General features: G+C 49.4%; 1 protein-coding gene across 1 annotated transcript in view; it reads right to left on the bottom strand.

Moving 5' to 3' along the window:
* eef1g (eukaryotic translation elongation factor 1 gamma) overlaps window positions 1–22,868 on the bottom strand; it is a 41,651-nt gene that overhangs the window by 8,365 nt on the left and 10,418 nt on the right. Inside the window, 3 exon segments of the mRNA XM_073031263.1 lie at window positions 7,335–7,527; window positions 14,540–14,669; window positions 20,713–20,856. Of these exon segments, the coding sequence (XP_072887364.1) occupies window positions 7,335–7,527; window positions 14,540–14,669; window positions 20,713–20,856 (467 nt within the window).

Genomic DNA, 22,868 nt, shown 5'->3' with positions numbered 1-22,868 from the left:
AAGCCCTATTATATCTAACTTTTTTTTTCCAGCCCTCTTTTATGGATCAAGCCTTTGTATTATGGAAAACAAAAGGTATAACATGATTCCATGATCTATTTTTAGATAATAGTTTTATGTCCTTTGCACAGCTAATAAATATAATTTACCTCATAAAAATATAAATAAATGAATATAACTTTTTGGGGGGATATTTGCAAGTTAGAAATTTCTTGAATAATATGTTACATTCTTTTCCAAAATTATGTTCAATGGACATTACGGAAAATTTTTTAGCTCTGAATCCCTGTCAGGATTTAGTAGCCACCATTTATAATATGATCATGAAAATACAGCCAGAAGTATCAGAAAAAATTAAGAAGGAATGGGAAAAAGAACTTCATTGTCTTGTACCCACTGAGCAGTGCGAGAAAATTTTACAATTAGTCAATTCTTCCTCTATTTGTGCTAAACATGCCCTAATACAATTTAAGGTTGTACATAGGGCTCACATGTCCAAGGATAAACTTGCTCGATTTTATTCTAATGTTCATCCAACCTGTGACAGATGTCATTCCAAAGTTGCTTCATTGACCCATGTGTTTTGGTCTTGCCCTTGTTTGCAAAATTATTGGAAAGATATTTTCGCTATTATTTCAACAGTTCTGAATATCAAATTGCAACCGCATCCTATTACTGCAATTTTCAGTTTACCAATGGTGGATAATAGTTGCTTATCCCCCTCATCTCAACGGATGATTGCATTTGTTACATTTATGGCTAGAAGATCTATCCTATTGAACTGGAAAGAAATTAATCCTCCAACTATATTTCAGTGGTTTTCTCAAACTATCTCTTGTTTGAGCTTAGAAAAAATTAGAAGTGTTGTCTTTGATCCTTCAGTTAAATTTGAAGAAACTTGGAGACCATTTATTCAACATTTTCATATGAGCTAAACTGACTTTTCCTAAACCTTACTTTTATTGTCCTTAATTATTTGGATGGAGGTGCGGAGTTATTGACGCTACTGTGTATATTTGACATAATGCAATGGCCCATGTTGGTTAGTTTTATTTTTTGGGTTTTTTTTTTATTTTCTCCTTTTTTCGTAATTACTATGAATTTGGGAGGTTATTATATATATGGATCATCTATTTGAATGTATACTTAATCTATTAATTATGTACTCTCAAACTCTCTGCATTCATCTTTCATTTATGTTTGTTTAAAATTAATAAAAAGTTTTTTTTTAAAAGAATCATCCCTGGCAGAGGCAGGCAGGACGTGGGAACAGACTCAGGCCATTTGGCCCATCGAGTCTGCCCCGTCGTTCTGCTTTGATCTAACAAACTTCTCGGTAGCATTTACATATTTCTTTCCAGATTATTTAGCACTGCGTGATGGGTGGATCTGTGTAAACAGTGTGCAAGACAAGCCTCCCAGTGTATCTCGGCACATGTGACAATAATAAATCAATCCAACACGCAGGGCGAGCTATGAGGCTCATTTGGCCGAGTTTCAAAGAAACCTCGTGGCCGTCTCCCCCACTGGGAGCAGGCGCCATCTGGTGGGGAGAGAGCGCCACCTGGTGGACAGGCACAAACCCAGCGCCCAGCCCACTCAGCTCCCTCTGACTATCTACGACACCTCTTCCCTCGCCCCAGCCTCCTCGATCTCCGGAGAAGCCCCGACCCCTCAGGGACTGAGCCCAAAGTCGATCGGTTCGCGAACACGGGGCCCCGCTGACTCGCCCGGATTCGGGCGCCTGTTCAAGCCGCTCCCTGTGGTGGAGAAGTGCGAGGTGAAATGGAGAAATTTCTCCCCATTTCAATGCTTCATCCCGTGGCTCAGACTTTAGGCAACAGGCCTTCTTCCTGTGTGGAATTCACAGTTGACAGGGTCGTTGTAAAGCTCGGCCCCGGTCCATCTCCCTGAACCTCCAACAGCTCCTCAAAGTCATTGCCACCCACGTCTCAGCCCAGGATTCAAGCCCGGGGGGTATATATGAGTTAAGATAATAATCTCCATTCAGTCCCCAAGGAAGGCACCATCACACCCCACCTATCATACGTGGTTCACTTTAGAGGGTTCAATGTCCACACTGCTCAGATCAGTCGGTCGCAGATTTAAGATCAGAAGACACAGAAGTCGAATTACGCTGTTTGGCTCGGAGTCTACTCCGCCATTCCTTCATGGCTGATTTATCATCCCTCTCAACGCCATTCCCCCATAACCCTTGTAGTCAAGAACCTAGCCATCCCCACTTTAGATACACCCAGTGAATAGGCCTCCACAGCCGTCCATGGTAATGAATTCACCAGATTCACTGCCCCCCCCCCCCTCTAAAGAAGTTCCCCACCTCTGGTCTGAAGATAAGTCTTTTCTGAGGCCTTGTCCCCTCCTCTGAGACTATTGTAAACATCCTCCCCACTCTATCTAGGTCTTTCAATATTCGATAGGTTTCACCGAGATCCCTTCTAAACTCCAGTAAGTAGAGGCCCAGAACCAGCAAACACCCACTCTCACGTTAGTTAACCCTGTCATCACCAGTACCCTTCTCCTGAACCTCTCCAATGGCAGTACATCTTAGACAAGGTGCCCAAATACTGTCTGACCAGTGCTGTATAAAGCCTCAGCAGCTCATCCTTGCTTTAATATTCTAGCCCTCCCAAAACGAGTGCTCATGTTGCATTTGCCTTCCTCACCAATGACTCCAACTGCAAAGTAACCTTCAGGGAGTCCTGCACGAGGGCTCCCAAAGCCCTCTGCACCTCTGATTTTGAAATTTTCCCTTTGGGAAATAGCCCACAAAGGCATGACCATGCAGCTCCCTACACTGTACTCCATCTACTTCTTTGCCCGCTCTCCTATCTACCCAAGAGCTTCTGCAGACTTCCTCAACACTAGCTGCAAACGGACAGGGGGACCCATCTTGCTGTGCGTACATCCGATATGTAGGAAAACATACACCCCAATGTTCCGTGCTCCATTTCACAGCCCTGGCCACCCGAACCCCGTATTTCAGCAGGGTGTACCACTGACAGCATTCTGCCTGGTGGAGGTGCCGGCGCACAGGACCGTAGGAGGGTCCGGGACTCAGCCAGTTCCACCACAGACACAAACTTGACCGCGCCGCCAAGGGCATTTTCAGGAGGCAGCGCCCGTCACCAAGGGCCCTCACTTCATCCGAGAGGAGACACCGGAGACTGAAGACCCAGGCCCAGTGGTTTAGGAACAGCTTCTTCCTCGCTGCCACCAGACTTGTGAACGGATCATGCACGCCACCTCGCTACCTGTCACTTTAAAAAACTACTTATCATTGCAACGTATAATTTTTAACCTAGTTGCACTGCACTGCTGGTGAACACACGTCATGACCTCTTGTCGGTGATAATAAACCTGGTTAAATCTGCAACCCCCCCCCCCCCCCGCCGAGGGGGTCTCGGCTCAAAACCACGACTAGATTTCCCCCCACAGATGCTGGTAGGCCTGCTGAGTTCCTCCAGCCATTTGTGTGTGTTACAACAAACTAGCTGCTGGCGGAACTCAACAGCTCCCTCTGCCTCTTTTCTCTCACCCACCCAGTTTCTCCAACACACTCCCCAACCCACCCATCCTGTTCTATTCCCCTCCTCCCCCACACACTCCTCCCTCCTGGTCCCTTCCCCCCCCACTGTTCCCTCCTGTATTTCGTTCCATGTTCCACCTTCCTTCCCTACCAGATCACACCATCTCTCACCTCTACCCACCACCTCCCAGCCTCAGTCACTCTCCCCTCCTCCATGTGCCCATCACGCCTCCTCACCTGGATCCACCCATCACTTCCCAGACTCGGTCACTATTCCCACTCTTCCCCACCTCCATCTGTTTATACCGGGCATTTCTCCTTGATCTTTCAGTCCAAACAAAGGATCTGAACCCGAAACGTCGACAGTCCCTTTTTGAAGCCACCAGCTAAGCAACTCCCAACCCATTGGGGGGCAGTGTTTGCGGATATGGATCAGATGCTGGGATTTCAGACCTACCCCCACATCTGACCCTCTACTGGGCCTGGAAACCCATCCTGCAACTTCAGAGCCACGATCACACTCACCGAACCAAACCAACAGCCAACACAGGACTTGCGCCCAGGACACTATGGGATGTCACACCACAACCCCAATAGCTGCAATGCTGAGGGCCTACAATCGCATTGGCCTCTTGCTCGGTGATGCAAATATCTAATCGGCCAATCACGCGGCAGCAACTCAATGCATAAAAGCATGCCGACATGGTCAAGAGGTTCAGGCTGAACATTGGAATGGGGAAGAAATGTGATCCAAGTGACTTGGACCGTGGAATGATTGTTGGTGCCAGATGGGGTGGTTTGAGTATCTCAGAAACTGACCTCCTGGGATTTTCCCACACAACCATATAACAATCACAGCACAGAAACAGGCCATTCCGGCCCTCCTAGTCCATGCCGAACTCTTAATCTCACCTAGTCCCACCTAAATGCACTCAGCCCATAACCCTCCACTCCTTTCCTGTCCATATACCTATCCAATTTTACCTTAAATGACACAACTGAACTGGCCTCTACTACTTCTACAGGAAGCTCATTCCACACAGCTATCACTCTGAGTAAAGAAATACCCCCTCGTGTTTCCCTTAAACTTTTGCCCCCTAACTCTCAAATCATGTCCTCTCATTTGAATCTCTAGAGTTTACAGAGAATGGCGTGAGAAACAAAAAATATCCAGCGAGGGGCAGTTCTGTGGGCGAAAATGCCTCGTTAATGGGAGAGGTCAGAGGAGAACGGCCAGACGGGTTCAAGCCGACAGGAAGGCGACTGTAACTCAAATGACCACGGGTTATGCTCAGAGATGCTCTTCTGCACACCACATCGAAGCTTAGAGCAGATGGGCTACAGCAGGAAAAGACCGCTCCAGGTTCCACTCCTGTGTCTAATAAAGTGGCCAATTTGGAATGAACAGAGGGAAAGGGATTAGCTTCGTTTTTATATATACACCTCTCACCAGCACAGTCAAGGATGAGTTTCAAACGTCAAAACCCTCATGACACAGAGCTGCAGGTGAGGCACAACGGGATGGGAGGCAACCGCCGGCTGAGGTAAAGCGCCTTGGGGTCCACGTCCGCTGAGTTTGATAGATTCTTGATCAATCGGGGATACAGGGAGAAGGCAGGAGATTGTGGCTGAGAGGGAAAATGGATCAGCCATGGTGGAGCGGACTCGATGGGAAAGAGCCTAATTCAGCTCCTTATGGTCTCACCTTGCAAAGCTGTTAGGGTGGTTAAGAGCTGTATGGTTCGTTGGGGGACTGAATATTGTTGCAGCTCAATAAAACTCTACTTAGACTACCCCTGCTCAGATCTGGTCACCTCATTATGGGAAGGATAAGGAAAAGGAGCAGTATTTGGCCCATTGTGGCCGATCCATTTTCCTTCTCGGTCCCAATCTCCTGTCTTCTCCCCGTATTCCTTCATGCCCTGACCAATCAAGAATCTGTCAGCCTCTGCCTTAAATATACACAAAAGACTCGGCCTCCACGGATGCCTGTGGCAAAAAATTCTAAAGATTCAGCACTAAAGAAATTTCTCATCTCCATTCTATAAGGACGCTCCTCTATTCTGAGGCTGGTCCTAGACTCCCCCACCATCGGAAACATCCTCTCCACATCCACTCTATCTGTGTCCTCTGGTCCTAGACTCCCCCACCACAGGAAACATCCTCTCCACATCCACTCTATCTGTGTCCTCTGGTCCTAGACTCCCCCACTATAGGAAACATCCTCTCCACATCCACTCTATCTGTGTCCTCTGGTCCTAGACTCCCCCACTATAGGAAACATCCTCTCCACATCCACTCTATCTGTGCCCTCTGGTCCTAGACTCCCCCACTATAGGAAACATCCTCTCCACATCCACTCTATCTGTGTCCTCTGGTCCTAGACTCCCCCACTATAGGAAACATCCTCTCCACATCCACTCTATCTGTGTCCTCTGGTCCTAGACTCCCCCACTATAGGAAACATCCTCTCCACATCCACTCTATCTGTGTCCTCTGGTCCTAGACTCCCCCACTATAGGAAACATCCTCTCCACATCCACTCTATCTGTGCCCTCTGGTCCTAGACTCCCCCACTATAGGAAACATCCTCTCCACATCCACTCTATCTGTGTCCTCTGGTCCTAGACTCCCCCACTATAGGAAACATCCTCTCCACATCCACTCTATCTGTGCCCTCTGGTCCTAGACTCCCCCACTATAGGAAACATCCTCTCCACATCCACTCTATCTGTGTCCTCTGGTCCTAGACTCCCCCACTATAGGAAACATCCTCTCTATCTGTGCCCTCTGGTCCTAGACTCCCCCACTATAGTAAACACCCTCTCCACATCCACTATATCCAGGCCTTTCAACATTCGACAGGTTTCAGTGAGGTCACCCCTCATTCTTCCGGAGTGCAGGCTCAGAGTTGTCAAGCCTTTCATTCCCGGGATCATTTCCAAGAGCCTCCCTTGAACCTTCTCCAGTGTCAGCACGTACACTCGTAGATGAAGGGGCCAAAAACCGAACTCAATTCTCCAAGCGTGGCCGCGCCAGTGCTTTATAAAGCCTCAGCATTACCTCCCTGCTTGTGGAGAGAGTGCAGAGGAGATTTACCAGGATACTGCCTGGAACAGAGAGCATGCTTTACGATGGGTTGAGGGAGCTTGGAGCTATGGATGAGGAGGTAACTCGAGTTAAGAGGCACTGATAGGGTGCACGGCCAGCACCTTTCTCCCCAGTGCCAAAAGGGATAATACAAGGGAGCATAATTTTAAAGCGACTGGAAGAAAGTACTGGGGTATGTCAGAGGCAAGTTCTTTACACAGAGAGCATTCAGTGCATGGAACGTTCTGCCAGGGGTAATGGTAGGGGCAGATAGAAAAATGGGCCGTAATCCTGCCGAAGGGTCTCGGCCCGAAACGTCGACGGTACTCTTTTCCAGATGCTGCCCAGCCATGCTGAGTTCCTGTGTGGGTGGGAGGGAAGGGCTGGTTTGCTCTTATAGGAGGATTAAAGGTCGGCACAACACTGTGGACTGCTCTATGTTCACCGGCCCCGAGATCTCTGCACTCCTTCAAAATTTAGGCTTAAAAGTACATCCCAACCGTTGCAGGGCAGGTCTTCAATGCAAAGGGGTTCTTCCCCAAACCTACCCCCCCCCCCCACTATGACTAGCCCCATGCTCTCACGATATTCCTTCAGTCATTCCCTGGCCCCCCTCCGTTAAAACATTCACCCACAACACCGCCCGGTATTTTACCGGCGCCGTGCTAACTCTAAAGCAGAGCAATGGTGTTCGAACCTCTTGGGCAGGTGAGCGAAAGGGTCCTTGGTTTTGGGCTCCGAGGAGAGGACCTCGTCAGTGGCATCCTGCTCCTCCTCGGGGGCCGCGGGCTTCTTCTCCTCCTTTGCCTTCTTCTTCTCCTGGGACTTGGGCTCTTTGGGTTCCTTGGGCGCCTTCTCCTTCTTGGGCTGTAGCTCTGCGAACTTCTTGGCTGCCCGGGGGGGGGGGGGAAGAAAACGGGAGGCCCAGTTAATCCCAGCTCACTGGCACAAGCCCTGAATCACAGGCATCATAGGTAGGGACTTTTACGGTCCCCCAGGTCCAACAACGGCCAAAACTCTACTTCAAGACACAGCATCTGCTCCAGATGCACCACGGGTTGGTACGGTAACTGGTCGCCCCACTATAGGAAGGACGCTGAGGCTTTGGGGAGGGTGCAGAAGAGGCTTACCAGGATGCTGTCTGGTTTACAGGGCACGAGAGGCTGGATAAACTTGGGTTGTTTTCTCTAGAGTGACGGAGGCTGAGGGGAGACCTGATAGGGAGGGGCGTAGATAGAATGGACAGGGAGTACTTGTTGCCTAGGGTTGAAAGGGGGACGTGAGGGGTAAGTTTTTTTAAACTCAGTGTGGTGGATGCCTGGTATGGTGGTAGAGACAAATACATTGGAGGCTTTTCAGAGGCATTTGGATCGACACATGGATGTGAACGTGAAGGGATGTGGTAGGAAGGAAGGATTAGTGTTTGGGCGCTTTCGAATTGCTTTTCAGCTGGGTTGGCACAACACTGAAGGACGAAGGGCCTGTTCCTGTGCCGTACTGCTCTGCCCGTGACTGCAGGAAACCATAGAGAATCGCGGACACAAGACAGCACAACAGTGGAAGCAGCCTCCCCTCCATGGACTCTGTCTACACTTCTGAAGAGTCAGCGGAGTGGAGGCTGGGGTCTGTGATGCACTGCGTCCACAACACTCTGCAATTTCTCGTGGTCTTGGGCCAAAATACAAAAAATCTGAAAATCGTAAAACCAGAATCAAGTTTAATTAATCACCAGCATGTCATGAAATTTGTCTCTGGGCTCTGTACATTTGGTATGGGTCCCCATATCCTAAGGACTTTCTACAGGGGCACAATTGAGAGCATCCTGACTGGCTGCATCATAAAACCAGAATCACGTTTAATAATTATCATCAGCATGTCGTGAAATCTGTCTCTGTATATTTGGCATTGGTCCCCAAATCCTAAGGACTTTCTACAGGGGTATGATTGAGAGCATCCTGACTGGCTGCATCACTGCCTGGTATGGGAACTGTACCTCCCTCAATCGCAGGACTCTGCAGAGTGGTGCGGACAGCCCAGTGCATCTGTAGTTGTGAATTTCCCACGATTCAGGACATTTACGGAGACAGGTGTGTAAAAAGGGCCTGAAGGATCATTGGGGACCCGAGTCACCCCAACCACAAACTGTTCCAGCTGCTACCATCCGGGAAACGGTACCCGCAGCATAAAAGCCAGGACCAACAGCTTCTTCCACCAGGCCATCGGACTGCTTAATTCATGCTGACTCAACTGTATTCTATGTTATACTGACTGTCCTGTTGTACATACTATTTATTATAAATTACTATAAATTGCACATTGAGACAGAGACATAATGTAATGATTTTTACTCCACATGTATGTGAAGGATTTAAGTAATAAAGTCAGTTCAAAGTGTATAAGAGAAAAACTGAATTACAGTGAGTATATATATGAAATAGTTAAAATAAGCAGTGCAAAAACAGAAATAAAAAGGTAGTGAGGTAGTGTTCACGGGTTCAATGTCTGTTCAGAAATCAGATGATGGAGGGAAAGAAGCTGTTGCTGAATCACTGAGTGTGTACCTTCAGACTCCTGTACCTCCTCCCTGATGGCAGAGGGGAAGAAGCTGTTCCTGAATCGTTGAGTGTGTACCTTCAGGCTCCTGTACCTCCTCCCTGATGGCAGAGGGGAAGAAGCTGTTCCTGAATCACTGAGTGTGTACCTTCAGACTCCTGTACCTCCTCCCTGATGGCAGAGGGGAAGAAGCTGTTCCTGAATCGTTGAGTGTGTACCTTCAGGCTCCTGTACCTCCTCCCTGATGGCAGAGGGGAAGAAGCTGTTCCTGAATCACTGAGTGTGTGCCTTCAGGCTCCTGTACCTCCTCCCTGATGGTAGCAATGAGAAGAGGACATGTCCTGGGTGACGGGGGGCCTTAATGATGGACACTGCCTTTTAGAGACATCACTCCTTAAGGTGTCCTGGATACTATGAAGGCTAGTGTCTACGATGGGGCCGAGTTTACAACTCTCTGCAGCTTATTCCGATCCTGTGCAGTAGCCGCACCCCCATACCAGATGGAATGCTCTCCACGAAATTTGCAAGTGTCTTTGGTGACATACGAAATCACCTCAAACTTCTAGTGAACTCAAGGACAGTTTCAAGCACTCTTATGAACTACTGAACGGATGCCTTGCACATGAACTTTGCCCTCACAATCTGCTTTGCACTTTCTCCAGTAACATTGTATTCTGCATTCCATGATTGTTTTACCCAGCAATGAAACGATCAGTGTGGATTCAGACCCCAACTCCACTCGATTCAGGCTTACACTAGTACAGCCAGACTTGACTGGAGCTGACAGCGGGTCACGTTGTCAAATGGCCTTAGGGAAATGTCCTTTTGAAGCCGTTTCCCAAATCCGTACAAATAAACAATCAGAGATGCTCACCACACAGGCCGTGCTCCCTTCTCCAGAGACCCCCACCACCCAGGCCGTGCTCCCTTCTCCAGAGACCCCCCACCACCCAGGCCGTGCTCTCTTCTCCAGAGACCCCCACCACCCAGGCCGTGCTCTCTTCTCCAGAGACCCCCACCACCCAGGCCGTGCTCCCTTCTCCAGAGACCCCCACCACCCAGGCCGTGCTCCCTTCTCCAGAGACCCCCACCGCCCAGGCCGTGCTCCCTTCTCCAGAGACCCCCACCACCCAGGCCGTGTTCTCTTCTCCAGAGACCCCCACCACCCAGGCCGTGCTCTCTTCTCCAGAGACCCCCACCACCCAGGCCGTGCTCCCTTCTCCACAGACCCCCACCACCCAGGCCGTGCTCCCTTCTCCAGAGACCCCCACCACCCAGGCCGTGCTCTCTTCTCACTGCTGCCATCAGGTAGAAGGTACAGGAGCCTCAGGACTCACACCACCAGGTTCAACAACAGTTAATACCCCTCAACCATCAGGCTCCTGAATGAAAGGGGATAACTACACTCACTTGCCCATCCACTGAGATGTCCCCCACACGGTGATCTCACTTTAAGGACTCTTTATCTCAAGTTCTCATTATTATTTATTGCTTTCAGGTGCAGAAGAGGTTGAACAGGAAGCTGCCTGGTTTAGAGGGCATGTGCTATCACAAGAGGCTGGACAAACTTGGGCTGTTTTCTCCAGAGTATCGGAGGCTGAGGGGAGATCTGACAGAGATTGTGAGAGGCAGACAGAGTGGACAGGGAGTACGTACGGCCTTGGACTGCGGGAGGAAACCGGAGCAGCTGGAGGTCACGGGGAGGACAACTGCGACAGTTTCAGTTCACCCTGAATCTGTGAGATCTGTGTACCACACACATGTATCTACCAGGGTGGTCTAAACCCAACACCTCTCTTCCATGGACTCTCTCTCAGTAAAGCAGCCAATATAATCAATTACAACGTTAAAAGGGGGGAGGGGGAACTACTCCACTCAGAGCCTCGCGCGAGTGGTGCTGCGAGCTCGATTTCACCATCTGAGAGAAGTTCGGATACGTACGTGGATGGTAGGGGTATGGAGGGGTATCGTCCTGGTGCAGGTCGATGGGAGTAGGCAACGTTAAAGATTTTGGCATGGACTCGATGGGCCAAAGGTGTACTTCTCTACAACTCTTAAGATGAACTCTCTACCTCACAATCTACCTTGTTACAACCTTGCACTGTGCTCCCTACAACTGCAACGTTCTATTCTGTAGAAAAACGCAAAAAATGCAGGGGGAGCTCTGTTCCTGTAAACCGCTGACATCGAGGGCCGAGACGTTTCGATCAGGGCTCTGTACAGACTCAGTCAGTGGCTGGAACCGAACCCGGGTCGCAGCATTACACCGATCAACTGTGCCGCCCCCCGCCCGCTCAGATGGCACTAACTGGCAGGGGTTAGAGGTGAAAGGCACCATGATTCGGCTGGGCGCAGGACAGGACCGCTGCGAGCTACCCCCGACAGCGGCCGGACAGGCAACAGTCACACACCACGTTGAGCCACTGCCCGTCGCCTTGGTCCCAAACAAACTTTGCTGTGGTTGTACACAGGTCTAGTGCCTCCAGTCCCGTCAGAGTAAACCACACTCGGATCATTCTTGGAGTCTACACTACTGACGCATTTTTCCCCTGGGGCGCTGCACCCTGAGCTGAGTGCCTGCCACACCTCCGGTCAGAAATGCCCCCTCTCCCCCAGCATTGGCAGAGGGGAAAGACTCTGAAACGGTCCTACTGCAGACTCCCAGAGCGAGGGGGCAGGAACAGTGCTGTTCAGATGTGACGTGGTGAGCGCGATCGCCTTGCTGACTGGGGTTCAACTCCCGCCACCAGGTGCTCCGACTGCCCCCAAAGGCGGTTTAGCGGTTGTGGGCACGCCGTGTTGGCGCAGGAAGTGTGAGGTCCTCAGTCTGTGTTGGCTATGGACGTAAATTTAACTACGTTTCAGACATAGGAGAAGCAGGCCATTCGGCCTATCGGGTCTGCTCTGCCATTCAGTCATGGGCTGATCCAATTCTTCCAGTCATCCCCACTCCCCTGCCTCCTCCCCAAACCCCTCGATACCCTGGCTAATCAAGAACCTATCTATCTCTGCCTTAAATACACACAATGACTTGGCCTCCACAGCCACTCACGGCAACAAATTCCACAGATTTACCACCCTCTGACTAAAGTAATTTCTCCGCAGCTCAGTTCCAAAAGGACGTCCTTCAATACTGACTCCCCTACCATGGGAAATAACTTTGCCATACCTAATCTGTTCAGGCCTTTTAACATTTGGAATGTTTCTAGATCCCCCTTCCTTCTCCTGAGCTCCAGGGAATACAGCCCAAGAGCTGCCAGACGTTCCTCATACGGTAACCCTCTCAGTCCTGGAATCTTTCTCATGAATCTTCTCTGAACCCTCTCCAATGTCAGTATATCCTTTCTAAAATAAGGAGCCCAAAACTGCACACAATACTCCATGTGTGGTCTCACGAGTCCCTTATAGAGCCTCATGTCGAGTAAATCCGTCCTCACTCAGTCCTATCACCCTCACCCAGGGAAGGGCTAGTATAGAGGGCAATTCCCTCTACCGCAGACACCTCGGTTAATGGTAGCGGCCCGTGGCATAAGAAGAGCTGGGAAGCCCTGCTCAGCCCCGTCCCATTACACGTGTTCAGAATGGGTCAGATATAGTAAACCTCATCACAGAAACAGCGCTGGTTGGGTAAACAGCCTGGAGGAACTCAGGAGGTCGAGCAGCATCCGTGGGTTTGGACGCTCATGGAACCGTTAGCGTTTCAGGTCAAAACCCTGCACGGGGACCCGAAGCATCCTATCCTCCTCAGGCCGCTGAATTCCTCCAATTTATTGCTTGTAGCACCGAATCCCCTAACTCTACATGTTGGATAAAACTGTCCCATCAGGCACACACACACACACAGGGCAGGGGCAGCTCTCTCTGCTGTCTCATTAACAATGGTCTCCTCCCTCTTACAGACTGCCACAATGCACTGGATCGGTAAAAGGCTCCAGTGGGTCGTGAACCCAGCCAGCTCGATCACAGCCACTCACCTCTCCACCCAAGATAACTGCAAAAGACAACAGCCATCATGACACACTCCCGGCCACCCTCTACGCTCCCTCTTCTCATTACTACCATCAGGGAGTCCATAAGACTGTAAGATATTGGAAGGAAGAACGGAAAAGCAGATTATTATTTAAATGTTGAAAGATTGCAGCAAGCTGCTGTGCAGAGGGACTCAGGAGTGTTTGTTCATGAATCACAAAAGGTTGGTTTGCAGGTGCAGCAGGCAAATGGGATGTTGGCCTTCATTGCTAGAGGGATGAATTTAAGAGCAGGGAGGTCATGCTGCGACTGTACAGGGGACTGGTGAGGCCGCACCTGGAGTACTGTGTGCAGTTCTGGTCTCCTTACTCGAGGAAGGATAGACTGGCTTTGGAGGCGGTGCAGAGAAGGTTCACCAGGTTGATTCCAGAGATGAGGGGGTTAGACTACGAAGAGAGATTGAGTCGCCTTGTTGGAATTCAGAAGTATGAGATGAAATCTTATAGAAACTTATAAAATTATGAAAGGGAGATTAGAGGCAGGAAAGTTGTTTCCACTGGGAGGTGAGACTAGAACTAGGGGACACAGCCTCAAGATTCGGGGGAGTAGATTTAGGACGGAGATGAGGAGGAACTGCTTTTCCCAGAGAGTGGAGAATCTGTGGAATTCTCTGCCCAATGAAGCAGTGGAGGCTTCCTCAGTAAATATATTTAAGACAAGGTTGGATCGATTTTTGCAGAGTAGGAGAATTGAGGGTTATGGGGAAAAGGCAGGTAGGTGGAGATGAGTCCATGGCCAGATCAGCCATGATCTTATTGAATGGCGGAGCAGGCTCGACGGGCCGGATGGCCGACTCCTGCTCCTGTTTCTTATGTTCTTACATAGGAGTAGAATTAGGCTATTTGACCCATCGAGTCTTCTCCACCATTTCATCATGGCTGATCCATTTCCTTCTCAAACCCAATCTCCTCCCTTCTCCCCGTATCTCTTCATGCCCTGGATAATCAAGAATCTGCTTTAAATGTACCCAATGACTTGGCCTCCAAAGCCACCTGTGGCAGTGAACTCCAGATTCACCACCCGCTGGCTAAAGGAATTCCTCGTCTCCATCCTTCTCTCTGAGGCTGAGTCCTCTGGTCTTCGACCCCCCCCCCCCCACCATAGAAGACTTGCAGCCGACATTTTAAGAACGTTCTTCCTCTCTGCTATCAGATTTCCCAATGGTCGACGTTTGCACGACCTCACCGTTAGGCTCCACTCTGCGTTGCTTACGGAAATATTTTTAACGTCTTGCACATCACAAACCAGCAAAGCTCACGACGCAATGAACCTGCTTCAGATTAATGACAAGTCCGGCGCCGGAGCAGACCGAACACTCACCGTCAAACTGCGCCATCTTGTTGCAGAGCTGCAGCTGGCCCACGACAGCTTTGAACTGCGGCTGGTTCACACAGGTCACAAACCAGCGGTTGGTGTTGGTGAAGGACTGCCGGAAGGAGGGCTCCAAAACCTGGGGGAACGGAGAGAAGCCGCCGGTAAACAAGGCGTCAAATCGAGCACCGGACCCACGCGCCTCCATCTTCATTCCAGCCACGACACCACGGAGAGATGCAGCCCTTCCAGCCCTCGCCCAATTACACCCACGCGACCGAATAACTCACTAACCCGCACTGTGGTTGGAAATGTCAAATTTACGCGGAGCAGGACCGAACGTTTTACCGGGTCGCGTTAGCCAATGCACACACGTGGCAATTCAGTGTAGAAACAACGAACTGGACCCGCTGAGGCGAAGACATGCACAGTCAGGAGGGAGCCCTTTGCCCTAATCGAGCCATCGCGTAGTCGGCCACGTGCTCATTATCTTAAGGAAACCATGCTGATTCTGGCCGATTTCATCACGTACGCCAAAACTACATCCTTAACAATCGACTCCAGCATCTTCCCAACACTGAGGTCGGACTAACTGGCCTATAATTTCTCCACTGCTTCCCTCCCTTCTATAACAGTGGAGTGACATTTGCAACTTTCTATTCCTCTGGAACCATTCCAGAATCCAGATCATTACTGTCTCCACAATCTCTCCTGTCAAAACCCTGGTCTAGGTGATCTTCAGATCTTTCAGCTTCTCAAGGGGCTTCTCCGTAGTAACAGTACTTCTGCCCCAAAACTCCTGAACATCTGGTATACCACTAGACTTCCATAGTGTAAAATACTTCTTCCCAGTTCGTCCGTCATTTCCTTGTCCCCAACATTTAAATGGAGTGCTATCATGGTTCCTTGTTTGTTTTTAACATCTACCTACTAATTCCTGTTATATTATACACCCTCTCTTTTTGACCTCATCCCCCTTTCAGAATACTTCATGTTTGTGATGAACCTTTCCCGCCCTGCCGTCATCCTTACTAGTGTCCCCTTTCAATCAACTTTGGCCAGCTCCCCTCTCGTGCCTCTGTAATTTCCTTGACTCAACTGTAATGCTGATACATTTGATGTTCTCTTCTCAAACTGCAGAGTGAATTCTACATTGCGATCACTGCCCTCTCAGGATTCCTTTACCTTAAGCTTCCTGATTATATCTGGGTCACTACACAACAGTCGATCCAGAACAGCCATTCCCCTAGTGGGCCCAACCACAAGCTGCTCTAAACCATCTCATCAGCATTCTACAAATTACCTCTCTTGGGATCCAATACCAACCAGATTTTCTCCCATCCACCCGCATATTTAAATCACCCATGATTATCGTAACATGCCCTTTTGACATGCGTTTCTATCTCCTGTTGTAATTTATAGCCTACACCCTGGCTACTTCTGCCACCCACTTACCCCAGGGGTAAATTAGTGGTCAGCTGACCAACCAATCAGCATTACCGACATACAGAATGTGTGGGGGAAAACACACGGAGTCCGAGATCAGGACTGAACTATCTGGAAACCCACAGAAACAAGGAAGTGAAAAAACACACATGTGCACACTCCAGGTTAGGACTGAACCGTGCAGACCCCTGAACTCCAGATTTGAGCTGCAGGAGAATCCCAAAGATGATTCCCTGAAATATTCCTTTCCAGCACATAGGTGATCTTTGTCACTGGGGTCAAGGCGAAAGAATGAGGTCACATCAACACAGTACCGCCAGCAATATTTCCACGTGCTTGACTGGCAGTGACAACCTCTGCCAACCTACCCAAGGCGGGGGATGCTGTCTGCACAAGCCTCCTGAAGGTAGTGAGGACATCCAGCAGAGTAAAAGGCCCTTCAGCCCAGCTTGTTGATACTACCAAGTATGTCTCCACTGATCCCATTTCCCTACATTTGACCTGTAGCTTTCTAACCGTTAGTAATTCAAGCGCACGTTTAGATACACAAGTGCTGTTAAGAGTCCCTGCCTGTACCTCCCCATTCACTGTGGCATGGGGAGGGGGGAGGAGAACATTTTTCACTACAGACCTCACTAAACCACTTATCCCTTACCCTAATCCATGGCCTCAGGTTGGGTGCCTCTGCTATGTCGAGAGACAAACCCAGGAAGGCAGCAGCCATTGAAGACTCACCACCTGGGACATGCCCTCTTTTCAATGATACAGCCAGGTAGGAGGTAAAGGAGCCTCAAGTCGCACACTCAATATCTTAACAACAGCTTAGAGTCATAGGGAAGTACAGCACAGAAACAGGCCCTTCAGCCCATCTAGTTTGTGCCAAACCATTTGAACTGCAGCACCTGGACCATAGTCCTTCACACCCCTACTGTCCACATACCGAACCAAACTTCTCTTAAATGCTGAAATCGAGCTGGTGTGCACCACTTGCGCTGGGCAGCTCGTTCCACTCTCACCAACCTCTTGAGTGAAGAAGTTTCCTCTCATGTTCCCGTTAAACTTTTCACCTCCCCAGAGCCTCAGGTTGTGGTCCCACCCACCCTCAGTGGAAAAAGCCTGCTTGCATTTACCCTATCTGTACCCCTCGTAATTCTGTATACCTCTATCAAATCTCCTCTCCATCGTCCAACGAATAAAGTTCTAACCTGTTCAATCTTTCCTTCTAACTCAGTTCCTCCAGACCCAGCAACATCCTTGTAAATTTTCTCTGTACTCTTACAACCTTGTTTACGTCTTTCCTGTAGGTCGGTGACCAAAACTTCACACAATACTCCAAATTAGGCCTCACCTACATCTTGTACAACTCCAGCATAACATCCCACCTCCTGTCCTTTCCCTCTACCATCAAATTTCTAAATTGTTACTTCTTCTTTCCCAAGATTTTTATAGCATCTTGTCACAACTTTTTCCATGACATATGCATTCAAATTTCATGAAACGTCAGTGATAACTAACCAGATTCTGACTCCCCTCTACGCTTCCGCTCGTAACTTTCTAAACCCTCTACCTCGTCCATTTCCAGCCTCAGCAGCTCCTCGCAATAAATAACCACTCCCTCCCCGGCAGTATTCAGCTGAAACTCCTCCGCACCCCCCCCCCCCCCCATCTCCGGTACAATTACATCCTACCCAGAGCGTGGGGACTAAAACCACGCACACAGTCCTCCAGCTGAGGCCTCTTATTCAGTTGTACCTTAACTTCCCACCCCTCTTAGCTTGATGCTCCAGCCGATGAAGACAAGAACCTCATGGACCTCCTTTTCCACACTGCCTGCTCGCGTTTTCGGCAAGGTGGGGTCGGGGGGTTGAAAAGATCAGTGCCAGGGAATTTTGGACCACTTGAATGGGAAGGAGGCGGCTTCAGAGACGCACAGTGTAGAAACAGGCCCTTCGGCCCGCAGCGTCCCTGCTGACCGCGAGCAACTTCTCCTATCTACAGCTGTTGCATCTGGTCTCTGGGAGGGAGGCTCCAATGCACAGGATCACAAGAAGCTGCAGCACAGGCGGTCCAAACCCTTTCTTGTTAATGCCAGGGACCAATACCATTAAGCAAGGGGTCTCTGGACCCCAAGGTTGGGAGCCCCTGCCGTAGGAACGTTGTAGACACAGCTAGCTCCATCGCGGGCATATTAACCTCCCCCACCATCGAAGGAATCTTCAAGAAGATGGCATCCGAAGAAAATAATAAAATGTAGGATATATGGCTACATCAGGAGTTTGAGATCTTGGTTCGGCAGCTGAAGCACTCGCAGATTTCTACAGGAGTACCCTGGAGAGCATTCTGACTGGCTGTATCATGGGGGGTGTTCCTGCACAGGACCAAAATAAGCTGCAGGAAAATGTCAAGAGATCCGAGGGTGTGCCTCATTCAGTTTAAGATTCTACACCGTTTTTGTTGGGACTCCGGCAAGGTTACGTAGATTATGGTTGAAAAATACCTGATTGTTGGCGCTGTGAGGCCGATAAAGGAGACTCAGTACAGGCACTCTGGTCCTGTCCCAGAATCCAAGAATTTTGCATTATGCTACTTAAGTATATTGGTGAAGTTCTGGGTATTCATCTCCCTCTCTGCCCCAGACTTTTTGTCTTGGGAGACACACTTAAAACCATATAACAATCACAGCACAGAAACAGGCCATCTCGGCCCTTCTGGTCTATGCCGACCGCTTACTCTCTCCTAGTCCCACTGACCCGCACTCAGCACATAACCCTCCATTCCTTTCCTGTCCATATACCTATCCAATTTTACTTTAAATGACAATACCTAACCTGCCTCTACCACTTCTACTGGACGCTCGTTCCACACAGCTACCATTCTCTGAGTAAAGAAGTTCCTCCTCGTGTTACCCCTGAACTTTTCCCCCTAACTCTCAACTCATGCCCTCGTTTGAATCTTCCCTACTCTCAATGGAAAATGCCTATCCACGTCGACTCTATCTATCCTCTCATAATTTTAAATACCTCTATCAAGTCCCCCCTCAACCTTCTACGCTCCAAAGAATAAAGACCTAACTTGTTTCACGTTTCTCTGTAATTTAGGTGCTGAAACCCAGGTAACATTCTAGTAAGTCTTCTCTGTACTCTCTCTATTTTGTTGACATCTTTCCTATAATTCGGTGACCAGAACTGTACATAATACTCCAAATTTGGCCTTTACAATTTTAAGATTACATTCCAACTCCTATACTCAATGCTCTGATTTATAAAGGCCAGCATACCAAAAGCTTTCTTCACCACCCTATCTACATGAGATTCCACCTTCAGGGAACTATGCACCATTATTCCTAGATCACTCTGTTCTACTGCATTCTTCAATGCCCTACCATTTACCATGTATGTCCTATTTTGATTAGCCCTACCAAAATGTAGCACCTCACACTTATCAGCATTAAACTCCATCTGCCATCCCTTGGCCCACTGTTCTAACTGGCCTAGATCTCTCTGCAAGCTTTGAAAACCTACTTCATTATCCACAAGGCCACCTATCTTAGTATCATCTGCATACTTACTAATCCAATTTACCACCCCATCATCCAGTAACTTCAGTTACTTGCGGATAAGTACTCCCAAAATTGGATCCAGACAAGTATGATGGTAGGAAGACAAATTATAGTTGGAGGCTGGAGGGGACCATCATTTCAGGAGTGGCAGCAGTACAATAGCCAAATAGCCAAAGTGGCAGCTTTTGAACGCATGTCGTACAAGCAGTTTGAGAGACTGGACAGCTATACACAAAAATGGGGCAAATATTCAGGCTTCCTGGGGGTGGGGGGGGGGGAATAGTGGTGAAGGATATTGTTGAATGGCAGTTTTGTGTTATTAGAGGACGAAATAGCCACACATGATTATTATACTGATATCTATTTCTGCCATGTTTGTCTTTATTTTATGGATAATTTTATGTTTTGTAAGCTATGATTTACATAATTTCAACACTGACTCAAAGGTTTGGGGAAAATTTATAAAAGAATTCAATAAAATTTAAATCAATGAAGAAAATAAGCTGCAGAGAGTAGTAAACTGAGTCCGCTCCCTCATGGTTACTAGCCTCCGAAATATCCAGGACATCTTCAAAGAGCAGTATTAAGGACTCCCATCACCCAGGACATACCCTGTTCTCAAGGAGGTAGAGAAGCTTGAACACACACGCTCTCAACGATTCAGGAACAGCTTCTTCCCCTCTGCCACTGAACTCATGAACACTACCTCACTACTGTTTTAATATCTTTGCATTACCCATTTACTGCAATTCACTGGGCTTTTTCTCAACTTTACATATCGCATTGTACTGCTGCTACAAAGTTAACAAATTTCACGATGCGTGCTGGCGATTTCAAACCCGATTCTGACTTCGTCTGGCAGCTGGTTACATATACCCATCGCCTTCTGTACGAGAAGCTTAGCCTCTTCCCCAACCCCGTGCTCCCTCTTCACCCCCCCATCCCGGCCCCCCGCTCCAGGCCAGGTAAAAAGACTGACCATCCAGCTCATCTGTCGCTCGTGATGTTTTAAGCCTCAGGTCATTCCTGAGCCTCCTCTGACAGCCCAAGCCTATCCGGTCCTTGTGAACCGATTCTCCAAGTGACTTTGACCCCAGGGACAGCACCTGCAGGAGAGGGAGCGCGGCCAAGCACGGCCTTGCCCGCAAGCTGGAAGTGGAACAGACCGCTTGCTTACCTGCTTGTAGAGCCACAGGAGGGAACAGACGAGCGTGATGTCGGCCAGGGTGACACGCTCTCCCACCAGGAAAGTCCTCGTCTTCAGGTGCTCGTTCAGGATGCCCAGAATCTTCTTCACCTCCTCCTTGGCGTGCTCGGTGGCCTGTGAGAGAGCAGCAGTCGTGAAGCGCAGTTTTACACTGGCCGAGCCGCGGCAAGCTCCGTCGCATCGGGCAACCGTCATGGCCACCGAGCAGTGTCACACATTCAGATTCTACAACATTACAACACTTCGGCCCACAATGCCGTGCAAATCATTTAGCCCACATACAATTAACCCCTCCTGCATAACCGTCCATGTTTCTGTCATCCCTGTGCCTATTTAAGACAAGAGACAGGCAAGAGAATTAGGCCATTTGGCCCATCGAGTCTGCTCCATCATTTCATCATGGCCGATCCATTTTCCCCTCTCAGTCCCCAACCCCCTTTATTCCCTGACCGATCAAGAATCTATCAACTTCTGCCTTAGGCATACCCAGTGACTCGGCCTCCACAGCACGTCTGCGGCAATGAATTCCACAGATTCACCACACTCTCTAAAGAAATTCCCCGTCTCCGTTCCGAAAGGACGCCCCTCTACTCTGAGGCAGTGTCTCTGCTGTTAAGACTCTCCCACCATAGGAAACATCCTTTCACCATTCGATGGGTTTCAATGAGGTCACCCCTCATTCTTCTGAATTCTGGTGAATACAGGCCCAGAGCCGTCAAAACGGTCTTCATATGACAAGCCGTTCAATCCTGGAACCTCCTCTAACCCTCTCCAGTGTCAGCACATCCTAAGAAATGATCATTTAAATGTCCCCGGGGTGGTGCCTCTACCACAACCCCAGCAGGGTGTTCCAAGCACCCACTAATCTCCGTGCAAAGAACTAACCTCTGACATTGCCCCACACTTTCCTCCAGTCACCTTAAGGTCATGAACTCGCGCACTGGCCACTTCCGCCCTCAGGAAAAGGCCTCTGGCTGTCCACTCGATCTGTGCCTCTTATCAAGTCACCCCTGACCGAGGGAAAAGCCCTCGGCCCGCTCCTTCTCAAGCAATCTGCTGAGGAGCTGCAGTGTGAGTGGCTACACAGCCTGCCACAGATCGTCTCCACCTCCCTCTACGTTTCAGGATCTAAACTCGGTGGCCCCACTTATTATGTAAACCTAAACCGGCGATTGTTTAATGCAAGTATCTAATCAGCCAATCGAGTGGCAGGCAGACGCGGTCGAGAGGTTCAGTAGTTGTTCAGACCAAACATCTGAATGGGGGGAGAAATGTAACCAGGGTGACTTTGACGGTGGAATGATTGCTCAGAAACCGATCCCCTGGGATCCATTGCACTCGGCTGTGGAGGCCATCTCATTGGGTGATTAGTCAGGGCTAGAATTGGAATGGAATGAGCGCTGAGTTCTCCAACTTCACCCGCCTCCCTCCGACGATCTTCACCACTCTCCTCTCTCTAGTTTACAGAGAAAAACAAAAATCATCCCACAAGCAGCAGCGGGGTCGGAGAATGGCCAGACCGGTTCAAGCTGACAGGAGGGCGACAGTAACTCAAATCGCCAGGCGCTGGGCAGAGGGGCATCCCTGAACGCACAAGACGTCGAGCTTCAAGTGGGTGGGCTGCACTTCAGAAGACCCTGTGGCCGAGGGGAACACCGGGTAAAGATTCGAACAGGGGGGCCTGGTCTGAAACGCAAGGGCACCTCCCCCTAATGTTCCTCCTCCTCCCGTCCACTCTTCTCTCATACGATTCAGCCCTTCGCCTCTTCCTTCCATCACCTCGCAGCTTCTTACTTCACCCCTCTCACCTGCCCCCAGCGCCTTATCTTAGCTTCCGCCCCTCCCCCCCCCCCAGTCCTGACAAGGCCCTCAGTCCGAAGCATCCACTATTCATGCCCCTCCGTGGATGCTGCCCGACTTGCCGAGTACCTCTGGTACTTCGTGTGCAGTACTCAACATTTTCCAGCGTCCGCAGAATTGGGCGGAGAGGTTACGGGGAGGAGTTCAGAAGGATCCAAGGGGATTTCATTGCAAGGATAGAGCGGAGAGGAGGCTTCCTCAATAGGGGGGCAGTCTTCTGAGAATAGGACATCCCTTTAGAACAGAGATGAGGAGCATTTTCTTTA

This window comes from Hemitrygon akajei, chromosome 28, assembly GCF_048418815.1.
Source record: "Hemitrygon akajei chromosome 28, sHemAka1.3, whole genome shotgun sequence".
Taxonomy (NCBI): Eukaryota; Metazoa; Chordata; class Chondrichthyes; order Myliobatiformes; family Dasyatidae; genus Hemitrygon; species Hemitrygon akajei.
Note: the sequence above shows the minus strand (reverse complement) of the source record. Positions and strands in the feature narration are given on the sequence as shown.